The sequence below is a fragment of the Hoplias malabaricus genome, chromosome 2 (assembly GCF_029633855.1).
Source record: "Hoplias malabaricus isolate fHopMal1 chromosome 2, fHopMal1.hap1, whole genome shotgun sequence".
Classification (NCBI taxonomy): Eukaryota; Metazoa; Chordata; class Actinopteri; order Characiformes; family Erythrinidae; genus Hoplias; species Hoplias malabaricus.
In genome coordinates, this window is record NC_089801.1 from 45,644,746 (window position 1) to 45,669,139 (window position 24,394).

General features: G+C 38.5%; 1 protein-coding gene across 2 annotated transcripts in view; it reads right to left on the reverse strand.

Annotated features, from left to right (window-relative positions):
- The window catches only part of tbc1d1 (TBC1 (tre-2/USP6, BUB2, cdc16) domain family, member 1), a 96,028-nt gene that overhangs the window by 48,886 nt on the left and 22,748 nt on the right, over positions 1-24,394 (reverse strand). For both annotated transcript variants that reach the window (XM_066660297.1, XM_066660298.1), the window contains 10 exons: positions 16,477-16,782; positions 14,398-14,592; positions 5,761-5,850; positions 5,103-5,207; positions 4,434-4,566; positions 3,966-4,057; positions 2,091-2,207; positions 1,274-1,405; positions 1,105-1,185; positions 608-882 (listed from right to left, as the gene is read on the reverse strand). In XM_066660297.1, coding sequence (XP_066516394.1) covers positions 608-882; positions 1,105-1,185; positions 1,274-1,405; positions 2,091-2,207; positions 3,966-4,057; positions 4,434-4,566; positions 5,103-5,207; positions 5,761-5,850; positions 14,398-14,592; positions 16,477-16,782 — 1,526 coding nt within the window. The remainder of the gene's footprint in view (positions 1-607; positions 883-1,104; positions 1,186-1,273; positions 1,406-2,090; positions 2,208-3,965; positions 4,058-4,433; positions 4,567-5,102; positions 5,208-5,760; positions 5,851-14,397; positions 14,593-16,476; positions 16,783-24,394) is intronic.

Here is a 24,394-nt window from a genome sequence, read left to right on the forward strand (position 1 = left end):
GTTCTTCTGGGAGGTGAGGAGATTTCAAAATTATCACCTCACAGTGCTGGACCCCATGTTTATGGGAAAGTGTAAAGACGACGTTAAACTGAGTAAAAACTGTAAAAACAAAAAGGAATACAAAGAGAACTAAGCTAAACTTGTGTATGCCACACTTGAGGCTGCTGATTGCTCAAGGGGAGTTGCGTGTGGCTTATCATTTAAAGGAAACTTGCTGAAACTGTTCGATCTGAACAGGGCTGTTTAAACAAGGGGAGAACTCAGCTGTGGTGTTTGATCTTTGTGGTGTTTTGACAAAAGCATGTCACAGAAGTTTTATTAAGAGCCCAGAGAATTGTGTTAACTTGTGGAAAAGGTGTAAAAAAAATGTAACCATTAAACTATTCAGACATCTGTTTCCAATCACCATCATTACTGATGACTTAACTCTTTAGACTGAGGTGTTCCAGTACAAATAGTAACAGGCTTCTTTACATAAGCATCAGACTGAATATATCTCCCCCTAATATTCCTAACATTCCTAACAACCCACACACACAAACATTCTCACATATACATACATTTTATACACACACGCACACACACACACACACCACACACAACTCACTTGCTCTGATGTGGCGAGTCAGTGCTGACAGAGTAGTGTCGTACAAGTTTAGGTTTGGTGGCAGCAGTATGCTGCTCGGTGGGGACGGTCAGACTGGACACTGAGAGAGAGGGAGAGTGACTGATAGTACTTGCTCTCCTCCTGAAACCCTGAGCCTGAGGGTCCTGACTACTGTCTCCCACCTCCAGACGCTTCAGGTCACCCGTGGAATTATGGGAACGGAGTGGACTGGAAGGGAGGAGGGGCGGGGAAGGCGGCTCCACCAACAGGGCGGTCTGAAAAGACAGAGAACACACATGTTTTCTTTTGTAAAAGAGCAAAAAGGCTTATGTTCAATAGCAATGCAAATGAGCTTAAAGAGGAAATCCACCACATATCTTCTACTATATTTGTGCTGTAGACATTGTGACATTTGGTTCCTATAACCTGCACTGTTAAAAAAAAATCAGAATCAGGAAGGTGTCAGGTACAGATTTTATGTTTATTTAGTAACTGACCTGATGGGAGCTGTTGATAGTTGAGTTTGAGGAGGAAACATCTTCGCTGTTCTCTTTTTGTGACTTTGACTTACTGCTGCCCTGTGCCACAAACACACAACAGACAATTCATTAGAGACTGTGAAACAGTGGTGTGTGTGTGTGTGTGTGTGTGTTTGTGCATGTGTACCTTCCATATGCCCTCCAGTGACTCAGTGAGTGATCTTTTGGCTCGACTCTTCAGCTGCTCTAGACGCAGCCGACTGCTGCTCATGCTGGCCTCAGCACCTGCACACGCTTCCTCAGACACTGCTGGAGACTCCTAATACACACACACACTATACAGTTACTGGATGTAGTTTGCACAGGCCACAATTCAGAACTCCTACAGTAAATCTTACACAAAAATTTGAATTATTAGGTGCACAATGTTATACAGAATTTTGTGTTATATATAACTGTAATTTAAAATTCAAACATTCCCGTATTTGTTTTTTGTTTTTTGTCAGTTTAAGATAACTGTTGTGTGGAATTAAAAAATGTAGTATTAATACGCTGCCTTTTACGATTGTTAACATCAAAATCACCATCTTTGAATCATTTAAACCAAAACTTGCACATAAGTTTTAGAGACAATATTATAAGTACAGAACAAATCGATGCACATGCTTTTGCAGTGCTTTTTCCTGGATAGAATTCAGAACGAATGCAGTGACAAATAAATTGTTCTTGCTTGGCAAGTTTAAAGTACTTACATTTTTATATATATTTTCGTTATTTACAATTACAATTTATGGCAATGATCATTTTTAATTCTACACAACAGTTACCATAAAATGACAAAAGATTGTGAGAATGAATTTTGAATTACAATTATAGGTTACACAAAAAAACACCTTTATATACACACACACATATATATATGTATATATATTATAATTTATTGTTTTTTTTATGTTTTCATGCTTGTTGTATAAACTAAAATTCCATCTTTGATGGGTTTATACCTGTTTTGTTTGTCCAATGTGTGTGTGCATGTGTAACTTCTGTCTCCCTTCATACAGTCTCCGTAAACATGACACAACCAGCTCGTTTTCCTCCTGGTCAGACTTTGGCCTGGATTTCTACACACAAAGAAGAAAAGGACTACTTTACTTCAGATAATTACTTCAGGTTTATCTGTAGAGAGACAGTGGAGAGTGGGAGCTGCCAGTTTGCGTGTTACAAGTGACTTCATTTATTAGACAAATCTTCAGAGTCTGCATTGCTTACGTAAGGTATAGTTGTATTTGATTTAACTTGAAATAACTGATGTAAAAGAGCACTAAGTAGCATTTTTACCTTAAAAGGACAGCTTGAAAACCATTGCAATATTTCAATGAGTTGTAATCTGGAGGACAGAGATTCTGTTGTTGCTGCTCTATGTGTCTATGTAACTTTTGGAGAAGGCTAGGTAACCACCTCCTCCACCTACTTTATTTCAGGACAGTGCTGTAAAAGTGAAATCTTACCTAGCGTTAGTTTATTACTTTAATATTTAGTTGATGAATAACTGTGGACTAGAGGAAAGAGGCATTCAACATTTACCAGCAATACTCTCATCTTCCATGAGGAGGTATCCTCGCCCCACTGCACTGAGCTCATGCTGTGTGTTGTGCCTTTTTCATATCAGTTTGTCTATCATTTCAAACATTTAATTATTTGAAAAGAAATTCTGAGAGATTCAATGAGAATTACTCCCCTCTGGTGAAATATGGTTTCTTTATTAGAGTGGTGGTTATAAGAACCCAACCATTAATGAATTCTTGTATAATGTAACTGTCCATGTACCAGATCTCTTCATGTTTTGAATCTTGTGGGACTTAAGGAACTGAACTTCTCCATGGCCCAGTAAAAAGCACATGATGGTGAAACAAGTTTAGTCATCTACTGATTGAAGCTACTATAAGTAGCCAGGGCAACTCGAGGAGTTTTTGTAGCTAATGCGAATGTTTCAGTTTAGACATAATTTCAATTCGGGTCATAATTTAATGCTTGTGGACGCAGACATAATACACTCCCTTTTACTGGTATTCCTGATTAAGGCTCTAAGTTAACTTTAAGGATTCGTACCTTAACTGGTGAAACAGGTTTGGAGCCAACTACAGTCACACCCTACACTCTAAAGAACACACACATTCCCCAACCACCAGCAACACTGACTGAGGTATGCTTGAGCACATGGGTCTTTAACCTCCAATGTCCCACAAACACACAGCAGTTGGCACCACCCCAGCTTGGGGCAGCAAGAATAACGGTGTTTGTGTGTGCGCGCGCACAAGTGTCTGCTTAGTTTAGCTTTCAAGTCTCAAACTCCAGCACTTGACAAGAAATTATGAAATTAAAAAGTAGCTAATTATTTCATTGTGATACACAACAACAGAAATATTGGTAAATACTGATACAAAATATTTATTGGTTAGAAAAATGTATATATTATATAGGATGTACAATAATCTGAACTTTCTAAACACATCTATGAAATCTCCAAAAATATGTATGTAACATGTAATATGTAACATGATCCAGCAATCTTCAAATTAGTAGCATATTTTTACACAATGACAAGCTCAAGCAACATCATTGCAGGTGTTTAAATACGCCTTTAGAATAATTAATATACGTTAAAACATAACAGTAATTATTAAGGACATAAATACATATATACATAATAAATATACTTAATCACAACCAATAATGATAGAAGCCTGATTCAGAAGAGAAGTCTCTACTTCGGAAAGAAAATATCTTTTAAAATTACATAATCAAAACGGTAGCAGATAAGGAAAAGTTTAAGTGGAATGACAGGTCATGACAGGTTAGAATAGGGATCTCCTACCCACCAAGGTGGTCTCAAACACAGACGCCTGCTCCTGATTATCCAGACCAGCCACATGCTTCTGTAGCTCCAGCTTAGCTTTGGATGCAGGAAGACCTATATACAAGACACACACACACACAGACACACACAATAAGCAGAAATGAGTTAGTATTGGATGATTAGGGTCAGAACAAAAACGACATTCCAAGTAGGAAAAATAAAATATTGGTGATAAGATGCTGATTATTCTACTCAGAATTCGAGTATACAGTAATCGGAAACATAAAAGATAATCCGAAATGCCTACTGTGTATCACAATTAGGATAAAACACTCTCACTGTCCACCTCTATCTGTCACAGAATGTACGGTTCTCCTGCTGAACCTATTTCAGCATTACACTGTGTCATGTTGAGCTGCGTGGATACACAAAAACCTGGACTGTGTGATAAATATAGATGACGTGTGTGTGTGTGTGTGTGGATTCTAACCCTCAATACGGTCACATAGTCTGTGAAGCTGCTGCATGGGGCAGGTGTCACACTGCAGACTCTGGGTCCTGCTGCTCTTCTGAAGGGCGGCCACGGAAAACGCCTGCTTGAGCGTCAGCATGATCTCATCAACCTGGGCATAGCATTATGGGAAAAAATGTTGTTCCAGCCATTACATAGGGTTGCATCCTATGCTCTATTGAATTTTTGGCACACTGCCAATAATGAGCCAAAACTGAACAAACCAAAATATGAAATAAAATATAATTTTTTTCTGCATTATTTTATAGTAGTGTCCAAAAACATAGTGAACGATTTTCAGTGCTCTTAAACAATCCCACAATGTACTGCGATAACCGTGTATAAGCCATGTAAACTAGTGCAGATTGGATACCCATAGTCCATGGTGCTGTCTGGTAAAAAACTGCATGAGGTAGTGTCTGAAATAGTTCACTACCCTCCTGATTTCAGGTCCATATAATAGTGCACTATATAGTGAGTAATATACAGAATAGTAAATATGGAACCTTTTTGTATACAGTCTAGGTACAGATTCTGTTTTTAAATTATTTTTAAAGGATTCTTTTTCTTCGAATAACAAAAATACATGTGAATTCATTCCTCTTTTCTTCTCTCCAGCCATCCATCCGTCCATCCTTCCTTACTCACCAGAGCCTCGTCAGTGCATTGGAACACGTAACACACAAACTGGCAGCTCCCACTGTCTACTGTCTCTCTACAGATAAACCCAAAATGATCCACATGTCGTATACCCTAGAGAGAGAGAGAGAGAGAGAGAGAGAGATAACTAACTGAATATTGTATTAGTTAATCCTTCTTGGCATCTGACTCTGAACAAAAGGTATCAATAGAAATAACCAAAAATAAAGTGTAGAATTTATTCCTAAAACAGCAACTTTAAAAGGAAAGTGACAAAAACTTTAATTATTTTTAATCAAGTCAGTGTAACCATGTTTTTCCACAGATTATTGATGTCTATTAGCCAGTCATCATTCTATTTACATATAATCTAAAAGGCACCTGCTACTTGTGCCTCCATAAATAAAGATAAAAGATTTTATTCCAACAGTGATGACGTGTGTGTTTATACAGTTGTGAGGAACAGAGGTCCTTACAAGAACAGGAAAATCTCACATATTGCTGTATTTTGGGGACATTCTGATGGTCCTTATATTTATTTCTATTTTTATTTAGGTGTAGTTTAATTAGTTGTAGTAATAATTATTTTACACAAATTTAACACCAGCAGAGCAAAACCTGTTTGTGTATGTGTGTGTGTGTGTGTGAGTGTGTGTGTGTATCATACCTGTGAGCAGAAAGAAATTTCTCGAAAGCTCTTCTCAATGGCCACTTTTTTACTGTCCGGACTGACCAGGAAGATCTGAGAATGTCCGATCTACACAAACGACAGATCACAGAGTGTACAAAATTAATTGTTAAAGACTCTGCTGATAGTCCACACTTGAGAGCTTACATCACAAACCTGTGAGTCATTGAAACAAACACATTCAAATACAGTCCAGTGTGATGACTCTATGCGTTTGTGTGCAATGTGTGGTTTCACTAGCAAGATAAGGTCACAACATTTTTATACAAAGACATGAGCCTTCAAGAATTGACTTCAGTGTAACCACAGAATTCATTTTGTGTGTGTGAGCATTTGTGTGTGTGAGTCTCTGTCTCTCTCTATGGCTGAAGTGTGGCCCATAATTGCTGTCTGAGTCTTCAAAACCAAAAATCCCTCAATAACATATTTCCCTGTGGGAGTACAGCAAATAACTGCATCTGTCTGTACCTTTTCAATTCTCTCTCTCTCTTCTCTCTCTCACCCTGAGGGCATGATACAATATTGGTTCATGCAGGAGGAAATGGGACAATGAGTGAAAGTTGAGCAATACAAAGAAAAGGACAGAGTGTCACTATTCTAATAGGGCACAAAAAGCTAAGAGTGACAGTGGAATTCAGGCCGATTTTTAAGAGGCAGATTCTCAGATTAGTTTAAAAGTCTTGGAAGCAGGGCACTTTGTAAACCATAGATGGAGGAGTTATGGAGCAAGTGAGTAACAGAGTTACAAGCCATTTCTATGAGGGGCTGTGCATCTTAAACTGTACTTCTAAACAATGCTTGCCTTTTTTGGCATTACATGACACATATCATTATAGAACACATTATTATTTCCAACTGTGTAATAATATATTTCTTGGTGAAAAACTGAACAAAACATTATGAATGTAAATCTGTCCCTACCTTATCAGGGGATAAAGATAAACATTAAGCAAATCATTGGATTCCATAAATTAATACATTATTGCATGCATATTTATAAACACCATCTCCTGAAAAATTCTGTAAAATGAAATAAAACAATGAATTTGTGATTTGTAAATACCCTTGTATTTAACAGACAGTCGTACACAGAGAACCTTTCCAATTATTTAAGACAATGCCAGGCCTCATTCTCCCTGAGTTACAACAGTGTGGTTTCACAGACCTATGCTTTGATTGTGCTTGAGTATTCTGCCTGTGTCTAGATCTGTCTATTAATAATGCATGGCACATCATGAAAAAGAGAATCAGGCAACAGCCACCACAGACTATGGTGCAGCTTAAGTCTTGTCTTAAGACAGCAAGAATGGGCATAAATTTCCACTTTTAAAACTGCAACAATTAGTATCTTCTAATCTTCACTATTTGACTCAATGGTAAACCTACCTTTGTGCCAACAATGTTTTAATTTGTTTCTTCACTTAAAATATGGCCCAGTTCATGTAGATTAACAAATCACAGATTTCAGCTGTTACTGCATTGTTGTTTAGTGTCAAAACTTTTTCTGGAAGTGTGGTTTGGCTATTAATAAATGTGAGCTCAGTTCCTGCAAAAGAGCTGACTACTTCCTATCTGACACACACGGAAGTGTATTGTGTCAGCAGGGTGTCTGAGCTGAGAGGATTGTGAGTGAGACAGACAGACAGACAGACAGACAGACAGACAGACAGAGAGAGAGAGAGAGAGAGAGAGAGAGAGAGAGAGAGAGAGAGAGAAACTACTTTTATAACAACAGAAGGGAGAATTTAAGAGAGGCTCGCTGGTACAAGGCTTGAGAATTTGTAACTTCTCCACTAACACTTCCCCTTCAGTGGTGAACAGCAGTTCCTTTCTGCTACCTGTGTCATTTTAGTGTGTTTCCATGTTTAAAAGTTCAGACAATTCAGACACAGTCAGATGTGAAGTGAGACCATGTGACTGCATCAAAGGTCAGAATCCTCCACACACACATGATCCATATACATTACACACAGGCCTAGTCTGCATGTGTCAAAGGTCAAAGACAGCTGGATTGTAGCTCATTACATTCATATAGAAAGTGCCTTCATTCATTAAACACTCCAATTGGTTCTATATAAACAAGGCAAGACTTTAATTCAGTGGAAAGCAAGGCTACATCCCAATTGTGTACTACACAACTAATACTACAGTATTTGTACCAACCTTAAACGTGTGAGCATTTTTAACGTTCTACACTGTTTCTTATTAACAGAAGGTGGTGAACTGTTGCTATGACAATACACGTCATACCAACCAGCAGCTGCAACATTGTCCGACAATGTTGAAACTCAAATATCTCTCTGCACAGTGTGTAGTGCACAGTGTAGTTCATAACGTTTCTGCACTAAAATCGTTTGGTACTATATGTCAGATAATAAAAACATTTTGACTTTTATAACTATACTACATACTACACACACAAACACGAGAATCAGCGTTAAGTGCACAACTGGGACACAGCTAAATTCTTCACACTAGTGGTTTCTAAATTTGCTCTTGCAGATGTATCACACCTGTTATGATCAATTATATTATAAGCCTTAGCACCACGTGTTGTCTGCATTGTATGCAATCAAATACATTTTACAAGTCATTTTACAACATTGCACTTTGGTAGTAAATGTTTTTAAAAACATATTTTAAGCAAAAAAATAAAAAATAAAATATGAGCAGTGCTGTGTATTGAATTAAAACAGGTCCTGCTGCTAAAACTTCAGCTCCTAACAGCACTGTATGTATTACTTTTTTGGGTCAGACAGGACTGTCTGACTGACTTTAGGTTTATGTGGAGTGTGACTGGAATCTTTGAACATGCCACACACACACACTCATGCTCATCCAACAACCCACAAACTCTGACACACACCCACAAGGTCGGTGTGCTGTGTCTTTGTAGTTAGTGGGAAGTTTCTAGAATGTTCCATGTATAAAAATTATACTAATGATTTAATGTAATCATCGTCTTCCACTTTAAACTGGCGCTAGTTTATTTAACTGCTCAATTCCTGAGTGTTCGCAATTCAGCTGCTAACATTAGAATGTTTGTGTCTTTTGAAGAACGCAAGGTCACTGTTCCAGAAGCTTCAAATGTTGTCCTTTAGTTAGACACATGAGGAGTTTACCTACTGTCACGCTATCCCACATTCCAGGGGAGGAAATTAGGAGAAGCGGAGTAGGTGGGTGAGAGAGAGAGAGAGAGAGAGAGAGAGAGAGAGAGAGAGAGAGAGATATCTCATCTCTCTTATATAAGGATAAAAAAAGGAAAAAAGTAATTTCTGGTGTCCATCTACAATCAAGAGAAACAAGACCAAGAGTGAAAAGAGAGAGAAAGACAGAGAGAGAGAGCAATCAAGACACAAAGAAAGAGAGAAAGCGAGAGAGAGAGAGAGAGAGAGAAAGAAAAATAGAGGGACTTTAAAGATACAAGTATCTTCCATACATCAGTGTCACCATCTCTGATAAGCGTGACAGTAGGTTTTGTAGATAAAGATGTAAAAAAATATAATTCCAGCAAGGAATCAACACCATTTCTCCATTACCTCAAATGATTTTAGATCAGCCAAGACATCTTGATCTGAACTTAGCTTCTTTAATTTTACACTGGACTATCGAGACTCATGAGGCTACAATGTAAATGAATATTAAAGGAATGCTAGGTAGTATTTTTACTAGGGGTGGGACTTGATTAAAAAAATTAATCGAATTAATTAGAAGCTTTGTAATTAATGAATCGAAATGAATCACATTTTAATCACATTTCAGTATTTAGCATATTAGTAAAATATTGATTTAAGTTTGGTTTATGAATGAATCATGTGAACCCTGACATGTGATCGAGTGTTGACTGGCGACACTGTTTGCAGTACTGTAATCCCTCGCTACTTCGGAATTCATCTTTCACGGATTCTCTACTTCGCGGGTTTTTTTCAAGGGGGCTTTTTTATTATTTCCATGTATTAGACGTGGCCTGTAGGTGACAAAATATATCATTTACAAGTATTTCTTATTTACAGTACATGTATTGTTCATGTCCACATCCGAGGGAAATTTACTGACGCTAAATCACAGCTTAGGAATTACTCCATTAAAGAAACTGGTAGGATATTTCATGTAATTCCAGCTGAAAAACATTATAGAATGACTGTTTAATGCAAATGGTGGGTTGTTAACAGTATAGGGAGGGTTTTAAACATCCAAATACTCGTTAAATACATAAAAAATATATCTTTCCTCTACTTCGCGGAAATTCGTTTTTTGCGGGTGGTCTTGGAATGCATCCCCTGCAAAAAAACGAGGGTTCACTGTACTGTACATTACTGACCTGCGTGCTAGCCCCAACATGTTTTGCATTGAGGTGTTAACGAACGGTGGAAGTGCTCCTGTGATAAGCAAACTCCTTCCTGCATAAAGTGCAAATAACAACATTTTTGTTTGTACTTTGATCTGGAAGTTTCTTGTATTTAAATTTCCCATCCACCAGCATAGTCTCTTCCGTCATCTCCATCATGATCATCACATTGTGCGATGTTATAATCTGTATGCCTGGAACTCATGCACTGAGAAACTTTCCATGGTGCAAAGTGTGATTAAAATGCGTTAAATTTTTTATTTCGTTATTTTCCCCATAATTAATTAATCGATATTAACGTGTTAAAGTCCCACCCCTAATTTTTACCTTAAAATTTCAGCTTAAAATGTAATAAGGAGAACAGAGCAACTGGTGTTGCTACTTTGGGCTCAGCACTGCAGAAACTGCACTATGTAATGTTTGGAGGAAGGTAGGAAACAACACCTCCCCCCGCGCCATAGAAGGGAAAAACACTCTGAAACAGCAAGTGGGAGGGGGCAAAAAGCAAATATAACAACTCATACATAGTGTTGCTTTAAGTTAGTCAAAAAGCATCATACAAAATGCATACCTAAAGTCCACCTGCCTCAAACTGTGCTAAGAGATTCAGTCATGTTCAAGCAGACTTGTGTATTATGGCACTCTATGGCATACTGGCAACAATAATGCATTTTAGATTATTTTAATAGTGTGTGCGTGTTGTCTGGGTTTAAACAGTAGTGGCAGTGATCTTCTGGCTGCACTTTGGAATCTATTCTGCATTTGTGTCCATCTGTCTGCCTCTTTAACACCTAGAAGCTGAGTTGTATCTTGGCCAAAAAAACAGGAATCCAGGTGTTCCACCCTTCTTTGTGAAATTATTTAATAGTTTACAGGTGTCAAAACAGCAAGATAAACTTCAATACACTGCTGCAAAAACTGCTGTTCTCTGTATTTGCAAAGGGTCAGTTCAAGTGAGATGGCTCATTCTGCTGTTATCTCTTAGGAATCATGGCTGTTAATCGAACAAGCTTCTTCAATGTGTGGTTTGAAATATCACTAATATAGTGACAATTTATTATAACTAAGGCACAACTAAAAAACCTCAACCATCATCAACCTTCTGAAAAATCTTTAGAAGAAAGGACTGAAAAGAACTGAAATGAGGAAAGAATATTTACAAATAGGCAAGATACAAACCGGATTCCAAAAAAGTTGGGACACTAAACAAATTGTGAATAAAAACTGAATGCAATGATGTGGAGGTGCCAACATCTAATATTATATTCAGAATAGAACACAAATCACAGATCAAAAGTTTAAACTGAGAGAATGTATCATTTTAAGGGAAAATATGTTGTTTCAAAATTTCATGGCGTCAATAAATCCCAAAAAAGTTGGGACAAGGCCATTTTTTACCACTGTGTGGCATCCCCCCTTCTTCTTACAACACTCAACAGGCGTCTGGGGACAGAGGCGTCTGGGGACCAGTTTCTCAAGTTTCTCAAGCTCTCCCATTCATGTCTAATACAGGCCTCTAACTGTTCAATCGTCTTGGGCCTTCTTTGTCGCACCTTCCTCTTTATGATGCCCCAAATGTTCTCTATAGGTGAAAGATCTGGACTGCAGGCTGGCCATTTCAGTACCCGGATCCTTCTTCTACGTAGCCATGATGCTGTGATTGCTGCAGAATGTGGTCTGGCATTATCTTGTTGAAAAATGCAGGGTCTTCCCTGAAAGAGATGACGTCTAGATGGGAGCATATGTTGTTCTAGAACCTGAATATAGTTCTCTGCATTAATGGTGCCTTTCCAGACATGCAAGCTGCCTATGCCACAAGCACTCATTCAACCCCATACCATCAGTGGTGCAGGCTTCTGAACGGAGCGTTGATAACAACTTGGGTTATCCTTGTCCTCTCTGGTCCAGATGACATGGCGTCCCAATGTTCCATAAAGAACTTCAAATCGTGACTCATCTGACCACAGAACAGTCTCCCATTTTTCCACACTCTATTTTAAAAGACCCCTGGCCCAGTGCAAATGTCTGAGCTTGTGGAGCTTGCTTAGAAATGGCTTCCTCTTTGCATTGTAGAGTTTCAGCTGGCAACGGCGGATGGCATGGTGGATTGTGTTCACTGACAATGCTTTCTGGAAATATTCCTGAGCCCATTCTGTTATTTCCTTGACAGTGGCATTCCTATTTGAGGTGCAGTGACGTTTAAGGGCCCGGAGATCACGAGCATCCAGTAGAGTTTTACGGCCTTGACCCTTACGCACAGCAATTGTTCCAGATTCTCTGAATCTTTTGATGATGTTATGCACGGTTGATGATGATAACTTAAAAGTCTTTGCTATTTTATGCTGGGTAACACCATTCTGGTATTGCTGCACTATCTTTCTGCACAACAATGGTGGAATTGGTGATCCTCTTACCATCTTGGCTTCAGAGAGACACTGACACTCTGAGAAGCTCTTTTTATACCCAGTCATGTACCCAATTGACCTAATTAGTGTTAATTGGTCTTCCAGCTGTTCGTTATATGCTCAATTTCCCTTTTCCAGCCACTTATTGCTACTTGTCCCAACTTTTTTGGGATTTGTTGACACTGAAATTTTTAAATCAACATATTGTTACTTTAAAATGTTACATTTACTCAGATTAAACTTTTGATCTGTCATCTATGTTCTATTACGAATAAAATATTGACATTTGCACATCTCCACATCATTGCATTCAGTTTTTAGTCACAATTTGTTTAGTGTCCCAACTTTTTTGTGGAATCCGGTTTGTGCAATGATATAAATACTGTATTAAAAATCAGAAATATTAACTTTCAAAACAGTCTGTTGAAACATCTGGGTACATCCAATCAGAGTTACTGATCTTCTGCTCTAAACACACATGGCTTTCTAATTATTGTGCCACATTTTGTTAAAGGCCAAATAAAGTATATTATACTAAACTACATTAAAACTGCGCACAAATGGAATACTTTTAATCTGTTGCAAGTAATAGATAAATATAAGACACCAATTTACCCTCCTCAAACTTTTCCAGATTTGTCAGTAAAGTTACACTTGCACGTAGATAAGATTTACTTTAAGAGCTAGTGTATGATTTACTCTGCAATGTGAAATTGAGCAAAACTGTGTATCTTAGGAGTCTTGGCTTATTTTGGCCAGGTCTGAATACTTCTGATTTTGCCTTTATATACCATCACTATCCCCAGTCAAAATCCCCACTCTCCCACCCCGTCAGTTTGTAATAAAATGTCTGTAGACCCCAATCTTTTTTCTGTTTTTATAAGACGGAAAATTACAAAGATATTTGAATAAATGTGGCGCCTGGCCCTATTTTACGCACTTGTGCTCATGTGGGAGACTGATTTTTTAAAATCTATTAAAGATATCTCGGTTTCTACTTTATCTGTTCTCTTTAAACAAAAACAAACACAGAGCACAAAGTCTATACATTCGATAGAAAATGGTGGCAATGCTCAGTGTGACTCTGTTTTTATACGTCGTTCTGAACCAGTTACAAGGTTTGATCATGCTGGCCAGCGATTCCTGAGGGTTAAATGTGTAGTTTAATGCTTTAGACAACAGGTTCTACACAATTTACACAGAAAATAAAGGGCTCTTGTTTGAGCCAAGAGCCAATGTTGATGCAGAGAAAGGACCTGCGTCTCCTAATAACCTAACCCTACATGTGGTCCAAGATGCACACACTGTGATATGCCTTACGTTTGTGTGTAATTATGCATTTGTGTATCTTTGCATGGACTATTTGATGCTTTTACTTGATTATGTTTAAGTTCTGGGCCCTTTTTTTACGTGCTAACATGTCTGAAAAAAAAAAAAAAAAGATAAATCAAATATCAGTTAAAAAAGTAGCCTGGTTTCTACTGAAATTTTCACATATGTGCAGTATGTATGAACAAACAGAAATTTCATATTTCCCGTTTCATAAACACCAAATACCTAAAGCATTTGGCTTTTCCACCTCGTCCAAGCATAAATTTCTTTTATGCCATATCTGGGTGTTATGGGAATTCCATTCATGTTTTCTTTAATGTGTATTTTCATAACTCGCAAAAACTCTGTGGATGGAAAACCCAGTAATGACTGATTGCGCAACAAAAAACTTTCTGAAACATTTAAGGGATGTTGACAATCTAAGTTTAATATGGTGTAATAAAACAGGGAAAGAAAACATGCAGTTAAAAAAAAAACACTATAAATCTAGGAGTGCCTACTTCTGTACAGTGTGTATGTGTGTTTACTTACAGTAAAGAGCATGGTCCTGTTCTCCTGCAGGCTGGTGGGCTGAACTCCCGCTACTCCATTAGCAGATCTTCGCTGGAGCTCTGGAGAGAGACCGTTCTCATCTAAAGCCTGAAGAGATGGGAAACTGGGATCTCTTCGGAAAAACAGAGGCTTTTTACCACTTCCATCTCCTCCCTCACTCCCTCCATTTATCACCTGCAGTATATAACAAAACAGTTCACTCACAGTTCATCTGTTTAGGCTTTACAAAATGTAGTAATGTAGTCATTTTGAATACTGAAACACAAAGACTCTCTTAATATGAATTTTCAAACACAGTATGATGTCCTATTTATACATAAAAACAAACAAAAATGTTGTCATGGTCATAAACTGTAACCTTACAGGAGGAAATAAAGATTCTCATTTTTAATGCAAAATAATCAGGACTATAAGTCAGGATTTCTTATCTGATTGGTTGTGACCCAAAATTTGAGAGACACTCAATCAAAAAGGGTCACAGGGTTGGTTCATGCAGTTAAATAAAAAACAATCTGTTTTAAACTATTAGATACCTGATGCTAGACTTTTATTGTAACAGATGTGTGTGAAGCACATGCTGTAGGCTAGCCATTTCCATGGTAACTCCAAAATGTGATTGACAACTGACAAGACTAAGGTTAGGTGGTGTTTATAGTCAAGATGACAGAGTGCAACTATGACACTGAATATGAAAAGCTGGTCAAAACAAAGGGGACGTCTATTACTGTGGGAAAACACAGTTCTCTGCTTTGTTTACATTCAGAAGCTCTCCATCCTTCATAATGGAACAGTATGTTAGGGGTGGTGGTGGCTGTTGTTTGTATAAGGCTGCAGTTTAACTTGTCAGCAAGTTTTTATTCACTATTTGAATTACCACAGAAACGTGTATATCTCAAGTTGTTTAGTTTTATAGCATTTTTGGTAATGCAGTTAACTCTCTGCCGAATTTAAAGGATTTCCACTTTAAGAAATCTGAAGCAGCAAAAATAGTCAATATTATCCACCTATTGACAGGGCAATAAAGAAAATTCCTCAATGTTTGGAGTTCTCTCAATTGCCTAAAAACCCCAGATGTCTTTGCTCTGCCCTGAGCAGAGAGACAGAGAAAGCCTAGCATACCGGACTGGGACAGATTTTTTAACCCATTTACTGACCAATGAAAATCATGAACATTGCCTTCAAAGGCATAGTTCACTTTGGTAATAATAATAAAAAAAAAATAAAAAAAAAAACACTTTTTTATAAAATTCTGAAGATATTTGCTCAGTTTTTGCTAGCTCTCCATTCTGTGTGCTGAAAACCAGTCAGGTGTGTTTACAAAGCCCCAGTGTCTGTAAATGAGTGAAAAGAAAGACTGGCTCGGTCCATTACGATAGGCTTTCTCTCTTTCCCTGCTCATGGCAGAGGCATCTTAAGTATTTTTTAGACAACAGAGAGTACTCCAAATGTTCAAAACACAAACTAAAATGGTTGGTGGGTAATATTGACAAATTTTTGCTGTTTTGTATCACTTGAGGTAGAAATACCTCAAAATTTGGGAGACGGCTAACTGCATTACCAAATGTGCTACAAAACAAAACAACTTACAAATGAATTTCTGTGGTAATTCAAACAGTGAATAAAAACTTACACACAAGTTAAACTCCATCCATGTACAAACAACAGTTGTTTTTTTCCCCCACAAACACACTTAAAAAGACACTTAGTATCGGAATATAAACAACCAGAAATAACTGTGATTGCCCACAATCATAGATGGTCCCTTTAAAAGACCATGAGAACATTGATCTATGAGATCATTTTCAACTAATACTGGGCCATTTCTATTCATTCAATCAATCGATTTCACAGTGGGCAGCTATTTTATTTAAAATATGAACAAAAATGTATGCTTTATTTTTTATTTTAATGATACACATTTATGTTTTATTTTGTCTTCAACTATGTGTTTTGGAGTCCAGGGGAGCAGTCTATATGCAGGTTTGTAGATACCTGTCCTGTCAGGTATCAAACACTGAACTGGGGGTAGGGGGTTCTGAATGGTTTGTTGCCCCTCACCTGTGTGAGAGAGAAAGCTCGTCTGAAGCCTGCGGCCAGTGAGCCAGTCACACTCGCCCGCCCAAACTTCTCAATGCACTCGTCGATCAGAGCTGGTGGAGCATTCTTCTGGGCCACCACCACTCTCCCACAAAACAGCACCTCAAACTTCTTGGCAAACGCAGTTGCTGCATCAGCTGCCGTTGATGTGGAACCATCATGGCGAACGCTATCATGGAGACCATCTGTAGGCTTAGAGGTGGGTGTGTCCTCCTGCCGAGCAGAGCTTTTACTGGCCTGTCTGAGAGTGCTGATGATTTCTGGTACCTGAAAGAAGGAGAGGGGTTAAAGTACATGCAAATAAAGAGACACAAAAACACAAATAACACATAATGACAAAACTGTATCAGCAGAGAGCATCCTATCATTTTTGGACTGCTTGCAGATCCTTCTACATACTACAGCTTTTATTTAAGTCACTTTTTCTACTTTACACAAAATGTGTAACAAATACAATAGTTATAGAGCAATAGTTAGAGAATGAAAGTGTGAAGCCTGTGTGCAAATTTTGTCCTTTACTGCAATGCAGCATACTTTGATGAACATGAATATACACAGATGATCAGTTTTATGTTAATTAAATTTTACAACATTAAAGAAGCCCCTAAAATTGAAGGGTAATGTCAATAAATAAGCTCTTGATGTTCAGTTGAGGCAGTGAGGGCTCTTAGTGGTACAATATTAGTGGTTTGGAGACTAGGGGGAAAAAGTGAATACTGGAAAAGCAGATTTATGTGTGTGTGTGTGTGTGTGTGTGTGTGTGTGTCCTTTCCGACATTTGCCATAATAAAGCAATCATGTTAAAGATGTTGTGAAGGTCAGAGAGCCCAATAAAGTTAGTTATTTTAAGCAGCTGTGGTCTCTCTACACACTAGATCTGAACTGTTACCAGTAAAACATGTGATGTTTTTTTTTTCCACAGTAAAGAACTAAAGCTGTTTTCCTGCATACTTTCAGATCAATGATTGAACACAAAATGGATGGACCTCTGAACTTGTAAAAAAGGTTTGTAAAGCACTCCCCTGACTGCCACAAAACAAGTATTACAGCAAAAATTCTAAGTGATGTAATGAATTACAAGTGTGTGTGTGTGTGTGTGTGTGTGTTTTCTGCATTGGTGGTTTATTAGGTACACATAGAGAGGAAAAGTGCTTGAATTCTTTTTTAAATATTTGTGCTTCTCAAATACTTTAGATAGGTAGTACTTGTACTTTGAAAGTTTTTCTTACTGGAGCCCATCTGTTGCTTCACAATTTATCAACCCCTATTTACCCTATTCATGAATGGAAATAGTGGGGGTCCTTTTCCATAGATGAAGTTATATGTTGTGTAGCAAACACCACATTGATCTGTGTAATAGTAAAACTACAACCACATGTTGGCATGGAGGCATGTGTATTTCTGATAGATGGTCAATGAATGCGGAGAAGGTCAATTTTCTGGTGCTTAATGAACTGGCAACCCAGTAACAACACAACCCTGATCAGGATGAGGTTTACAGAAAATTAATGGACGAGTATAATACATACATTATTAGAAGCTCTTTCTTACGTGTCCATATGATCCTGGTAAAGTACTTAAAAGGTAATGTTCACAATTGTAATCAATTTTTATAAAACTCAGAAGACGTTTCCTCACCATTTACCGTTTTACAGTCTGTTTGCACCCTGCAAGCCGGTATAAAATTTTTATAGAATGACTAATGCTACCCAAGTAAACAACTCAAGGTTCTCTGGTAATCCAGACTATGAATAAAAACTTACAGACAAGTTAAAGCTCAGTCACGTACAAACAGTAATTCCTCCCCTCGAACATATTGTTCCACCTTAAAAGACAGAGATTCTGATCATAAACACACCAGAGAGAACAGCCATTCCCTTTAATCCTCCCTGGAGTTTCAGTAAGACAATTTGTCTCCTTTGACTTTTTAATAAAAGCCAGACACAATTCTCCATTACTACGGGATGGTCAGTCATGTCAAGAGTCTACCAATGGAATCAGTACATGATTCAAAGTGTGCATATCATTTTTCTTGCTGTAAATGTCTACAGAATTTCCATAAAAATAAAAAATAAATGAATAACTAAATAAAATACATTATAGGACATTCAAAATACCAATGTATAACAATGTATGTTTTGTTTCTTTTATATTTTTAACCTGTAACCAACAAAATGCATGAGCAGTGTCACAATAAAATAAAACCCCATAAAAACTCAACTCAGTCCAGTGATTAAAAAAAAAAAAAAAAAAAAAAAATTAAATAAAACAAACAAACAAAAAAAACAAACAATTTTGAATGTACATTTTTGAGTTAAGTTTTATTTTAGAAATAATCTTTAAACCAGTGGTTACCAAATATTTTCAGTGTTCTCCTTTTGTAGAATATCCAGCCCCCAACTCTAACACATACAAATAATTAACTTCCAAAAGGCCACTGGAATTTATTTTAAAAGTGAAATATCACTTGTAAAATCACATAAAATCATGTCAAGTAGTATGCGGAGATGCTCACGAGGGGTTACACAATACAAAACCATACTATACAGTACAGTACAGCTACAAGCAGACGACTTTTTCCCAATACAGTCACTTTAACAAGTAATTCATGGACAGATATGACTACGCGAATATGTGAGTGCATATTCGTTAGTATTTACATGTAATTTATTTTTCTACATGAATTACTTCACAGAAAAAGCACTTTCTTGTCCAAAATATGCTAACATCTGTCTACCTCCAGACTTTAGGTACGTGCTGGACCTGAAAAGACCAGCCAGTGCAGTCCATGATTGTCTGAGGTGATGCTAATGGTAGATTCTGACAGCTGTGATCTTTAAATCTACTGAATCTACTTATGGTTCAGGAATTCCAGTGTCTGTTCAGCTGTCTGAAGCCACAGACTGTGACACACACTTCGCTGTCCTCTTTCTTAACAATGACTCACTGCCTTGTATCAGAGCATTTCCTGCTGAGCTCAGCTTTCTGACCCGCTTTCCTCTCTGTTCTACAGATAATCTAATTCTTGCTGAGATGACGTCTGACAGCACAAGCAGCAAAGCAGAGGAATCACCATTGCTCTGATTTGATAAAGAGTGAAGAAAGAGGGGGGTGGGAAAATCCCACAACTATGCGAATTAAAGCATATAGTGTCACTCATGAGAAGAAAAGAATATAGACCTTTACGAATGCAGGTTTTTAATCAAATTCAGAGTATGTTTCCTCAACATTTGTTAACCTTCTGGTCTGTGTGTGCACTGAAAAATTGTCTCGTGTTTATACAAAACCTTGGCTCAGTAAATGTAAAAGAAATTAAAGTGTCTCAGTCCGAAATGGTTCAGATGTTATTTTTCCCTACTGGCACAAGTGTTCGGGGGGTGGAGAGACCTCTCAGTAGGCGGTTTTCCATCCACCGAGTGTTTGTGAATTATGGAAATGCGCATGAAAAAACCTGGATGGAAAAGAACCAAAATAAAAACACCCACATATCTCCGAAAGAGTTTTACGCTCAGACAAATCCACAAATCCCATGGCCACAGGCTTTTAATGGCCTCCCCCAACTCTCTTTCATCTTCTATTCTCTGCTAATTTTACCACTCTGTTTTAACACCAGCACCCAAGCTTATTTTAGTGCATGTGTAGAATATAGTAGACACACAGCAGCACTGAGCAAAAGTCTGAGACCACATAGCATTTAAATTGTGTGAGTAAAAACACAATTCACAGTCTAAATCCTATTTTAATGAAAAAAGCAGGAAGGAAAATTAAAACAATTAAGTCTCCATTGGTGGGAACTGGTGGGGGAAAAAAATGCCTGAGGCCCAACTAGTTTCAATAATCACAATACTGAGATGACATCAGAACTTCAACAAAGCCAGTGTCCAAAGCCAAAGCCATGAAAACACATTCAAATCACAGTGAAAGAGAGAGAGAGAGAGAGAGAGAGAATATGAATGTGGGAGTAGATGGCAGTTCGGGTCTTGCTGAGTCTTGTCTGCAGTGGAATGGAACGTGCTTTCAAACACACTGCAGTTTTATTTGTTTGATACAAGAAGAGCCAGTTTGGAGCTGCTGTTTTAGAACTGTTCTAAATATTGTCCCTGGCTCTAGATGTCCCAATCAAGCCTGAATCTGTGCCTATATCAGACAGAGATGCAGATTTGTATCAGTACCATATCAATAAATGCAGATGTCATTTAATTCTGCACACACAGTTTGTATCAACTCCACACAGTCTCAGAAAATCTGTCACTGTGGTGGTTCCCTCTATGGTACATAATCAGTAGTTTTTGGTGAGGAAAAATTACCATATTTACCATAATTACCATACCATATTAATTGTAAATCTTAAAGTTGGTGATTAAATGCATCCTATTTAATCTCCAGGTTTTATGTTGTTGGGGCAGCTGTGGCCTAGAATTTAGAGAAGCAAGCTGAAGGCCGGAGGGTCGCCGGTTCAATTCCCAGGACCAAGGAAAAATTCATTCATGGCTGAAGTGCCCTTGAGCAAGGCACCTAACCCCCAAACAGCTCCCCGGGCGCTGAGTTGGTTGACAGCCCCCTGCTCCGGTTGTGTGTGTGTTCACTGCCCCTAGGGTGTGTGAAGTATTACTCACTAGTGTGTGTTTACTACCAAGGATGGGTCAAATACAGAAAAGCAATTTCCCTAGGGGGATCAATAAATGCATTTCTTATTATTATTATTTTACACAGTTTTATAATGAAGAGAGACCAGCTTTATCACTACTCACATACAATTCTACACAATTTTCACTCTTCTGTCTTCACATATTTTATCTCAGGTGCAGAAGTTCCAGAATAAAGAGTATAGTGCAGTTTACGGAAATCATACCGACCATATCTCTAGCTGCTCTCTCTACACGGCTCTGGCTGCTCCAGGTATCCGTACAGGGTTGTGCCCAATACTTATCAGTGCACTATTAACAATATACTTCGCTACGTAGTGAGCAATGTAGGGAATAGAGTAGGGGGTCATTTGGAACACACCTCACCTTGTATATGACGAATTAATGTTGGAGCGAGCGAGCCATCCCAGAACCCACTGAGTATGTACTGAATGTTTTGCACCCCAAAAACAGAGCCTTAACATGAGACTTTATGGAGAGGTGTCTGGGGCAATTTTCCACCATCTTGTCCAAAAAGAAACTGTCCAAAAACCTAACACAGACACTGTGAGAAAAAAAAGCCACGGTAAACAGGGGATGAACCCTGACACTTTCCTGACTCTATTCATTTACCTACGGCTCTGGCTCTAAATTCAGCCACAGCAATGTTTGACTGAAAACCCCTCCAACACACCCCACTAATAATGTACGATGGGCTGGTTTGATGGAGAGCCCCAAGAATCCTGAACGGAACCTGTTCCATATCCTGAAAATCAGTGGCGGATGCTGGTCTTTCTAGGAGGGGAAGCTCAATTTCGGCCTACATCATAAAATGTGTCGGTTTATTTATACGTAAATTCTATCCTCCGTTCCTTTTCAAGAAAATGATCTGTGACCCTGTCGTACCAACAAGGCGTCTTTTCCAGGGACTTGACTAGTGTCCTCTCAATGGCCAGCAGAGCTAGGCTGCTTAAACGGCCTTGGCCCATGTGAAGTGTGTCCGCCTGTGAGTGCTTTGTGACGGTGGAGGGGCTCAGCAGCACCCGCTGGACAGAAACTGCGATAGAAATCAGCAAGAGTGATAGAAGTCAGTCTCAAACACAACAGTCAAACACAAGCAGCTACAAAAAACCCCACCAGAAATAGAAGCTCGATTTGTCGCTAGTCGTTTTTAACAAAGAAAATGCCGCTAAGAGGATTAAGAAAGTCTCGGGTTCAACTCAGAACAGAATGAACATTCAATGCTCCCATGGATCTTTACACCAAAGGATCGCTGATTCGCTCATTTCGCTGTCAATCAAAAAGGTATTCAGCCTCAGACAGATCATCCAATCATCATGCAGAAGCTGAGCGTCCGGGCCAGCCGAGGCCGGCCCACTGCCCCATAGACCCCCAGAGATGCTGAGCGTCTGATGGGCGGGACAAAGCCCAGCATTTATCCAATGACACGTCTCGTTTCGCTGCTTCGCTATTGAACACACTGTTTAAAGCAATGTGAAGCTACGGGAATGACTGAGAGGAAAGCTGCGTCTTTACTAGTGGTAAGAAGCTGAGCTTCCCTTGCAGTCTTAGAGCAATCGCCTCTGCTGAAAATATAATATTCCAAAATGCAAACAAACAAACATTATATATATATACACACACACACACACACACACACACACACAAAACCCTGAATGAGGGCTTTGTATCAGAGGCAGTGGAAGAAACATGAGATGAGGAACACCATTCCCCTAAACAGGTGACCATTCCTTGTGTGTGGCTGGACATGCATGTTTTTCCTTGCAGTCCACACCCACACACACACACACTCTTCTGCCTGCACTGAACACCCACCCAACAAGTGCCCACTCTTGCCTGAAACAGACATCATACATTACAGACTTGCTAAAAGTTCTAAACATCAAAGACAAAAGTGGACAAAAAGGCCTTTTTTTTTACCTAGCTGGCATAATTTTGTTTCATAACAGACCCCAATCTCTCATTAAATTTACACATCTGTTTCCCTCTTCTCTAATCTGTTCAGCCCAGGCAGAGGGAACAAGCGAGTAATTTGATTGGCCGCTTGCTGTGTGAAGGAATAATCTGTTTGGCTGACATTGTAGTCCATGTTTCCACACAAAATCAGAGAGCAGCTGTGAGGAATCGAGCACCTAAAGCCCATTCGATTTCAGATCAGGACACAGTAATGTGTGGTCTACAATCTCATCTGTTCATATTCAAGAGGAGCAGGCTTTCTATTGAAAACCCAGCTGATGAACAGGTGATCACACGTTGAAAAACAAGAAGTGTTAATATCAGACTGCCTTCCACACTTAAAGACTGTTGTATAATTTCGTTTCAGATGTTACAAGGACTTGCTTAAAATCACAGGCCATAACAGAACACCCTGCAACTAGAAATAAGACAGCTTGTGCTGACTGAACCATGAAGCTGTGTGTGAAAAGCACACTTCTACAACCACCACACGTAAAAGCCTCCGTCTGGAATTTTTTACATTTCCAGGACATGCTAAACCTGCATGTGGTGAGCTTTAATCACTGCATTGTTGTTATGCTGATATGGTAGTGTGATAAGTGCTGCTGCAGTTGTTGTCACAAAAATCAACTTGGCCTTTAATAGCCCTGCTTTCTGGTTTCAGGCTAAAGTAAACAGACTTAAGTAAAGATGAACAACTAAGAGTGTCACGTTTATAGCAATAGTTTGACCAAATGTCTACCAAAAAGAGATTTTCGACTAAGACATTTAGTTCTTTAGTCTTTCAATGCACTTCACTAGCACTGGCCAAAACACAGGCTTAAACAGTCACTGTAAATTTGGCTTAAGGAAAATGTCACTATATCAGGCTGTTATCCCTTTAAATACATTAACAAATGTAGAGTTTGCTGATATCTGGAATGGCAACCTCTTGAAACCTGAATTTTGTGGATTCAAATGCATTACATTGAAAGCTGGGTAAAGCCCAAGTTTAAACGTGTCCCAAGTATTAAAAATGGGTGTAATTGATCAGGCTTTGAAATCTCATCACTCAATACATAGGAGTCAATTACAGAACTTCTGTTGTAAAAATGAAAACTTTTTTTTTATTTCATATAAACATTATTACATGTCCTATCAGATAAAAATCAGATGCTACCCCAGCCATCATTACAGTCCTACAGCTGCTCAGTCATTAGCCGTGAATTAGCATACAAACCTATGAAGAGTTGCTCACTGATTAATCTAAACTTAAAGCAAGCAGTGACGAAATACGG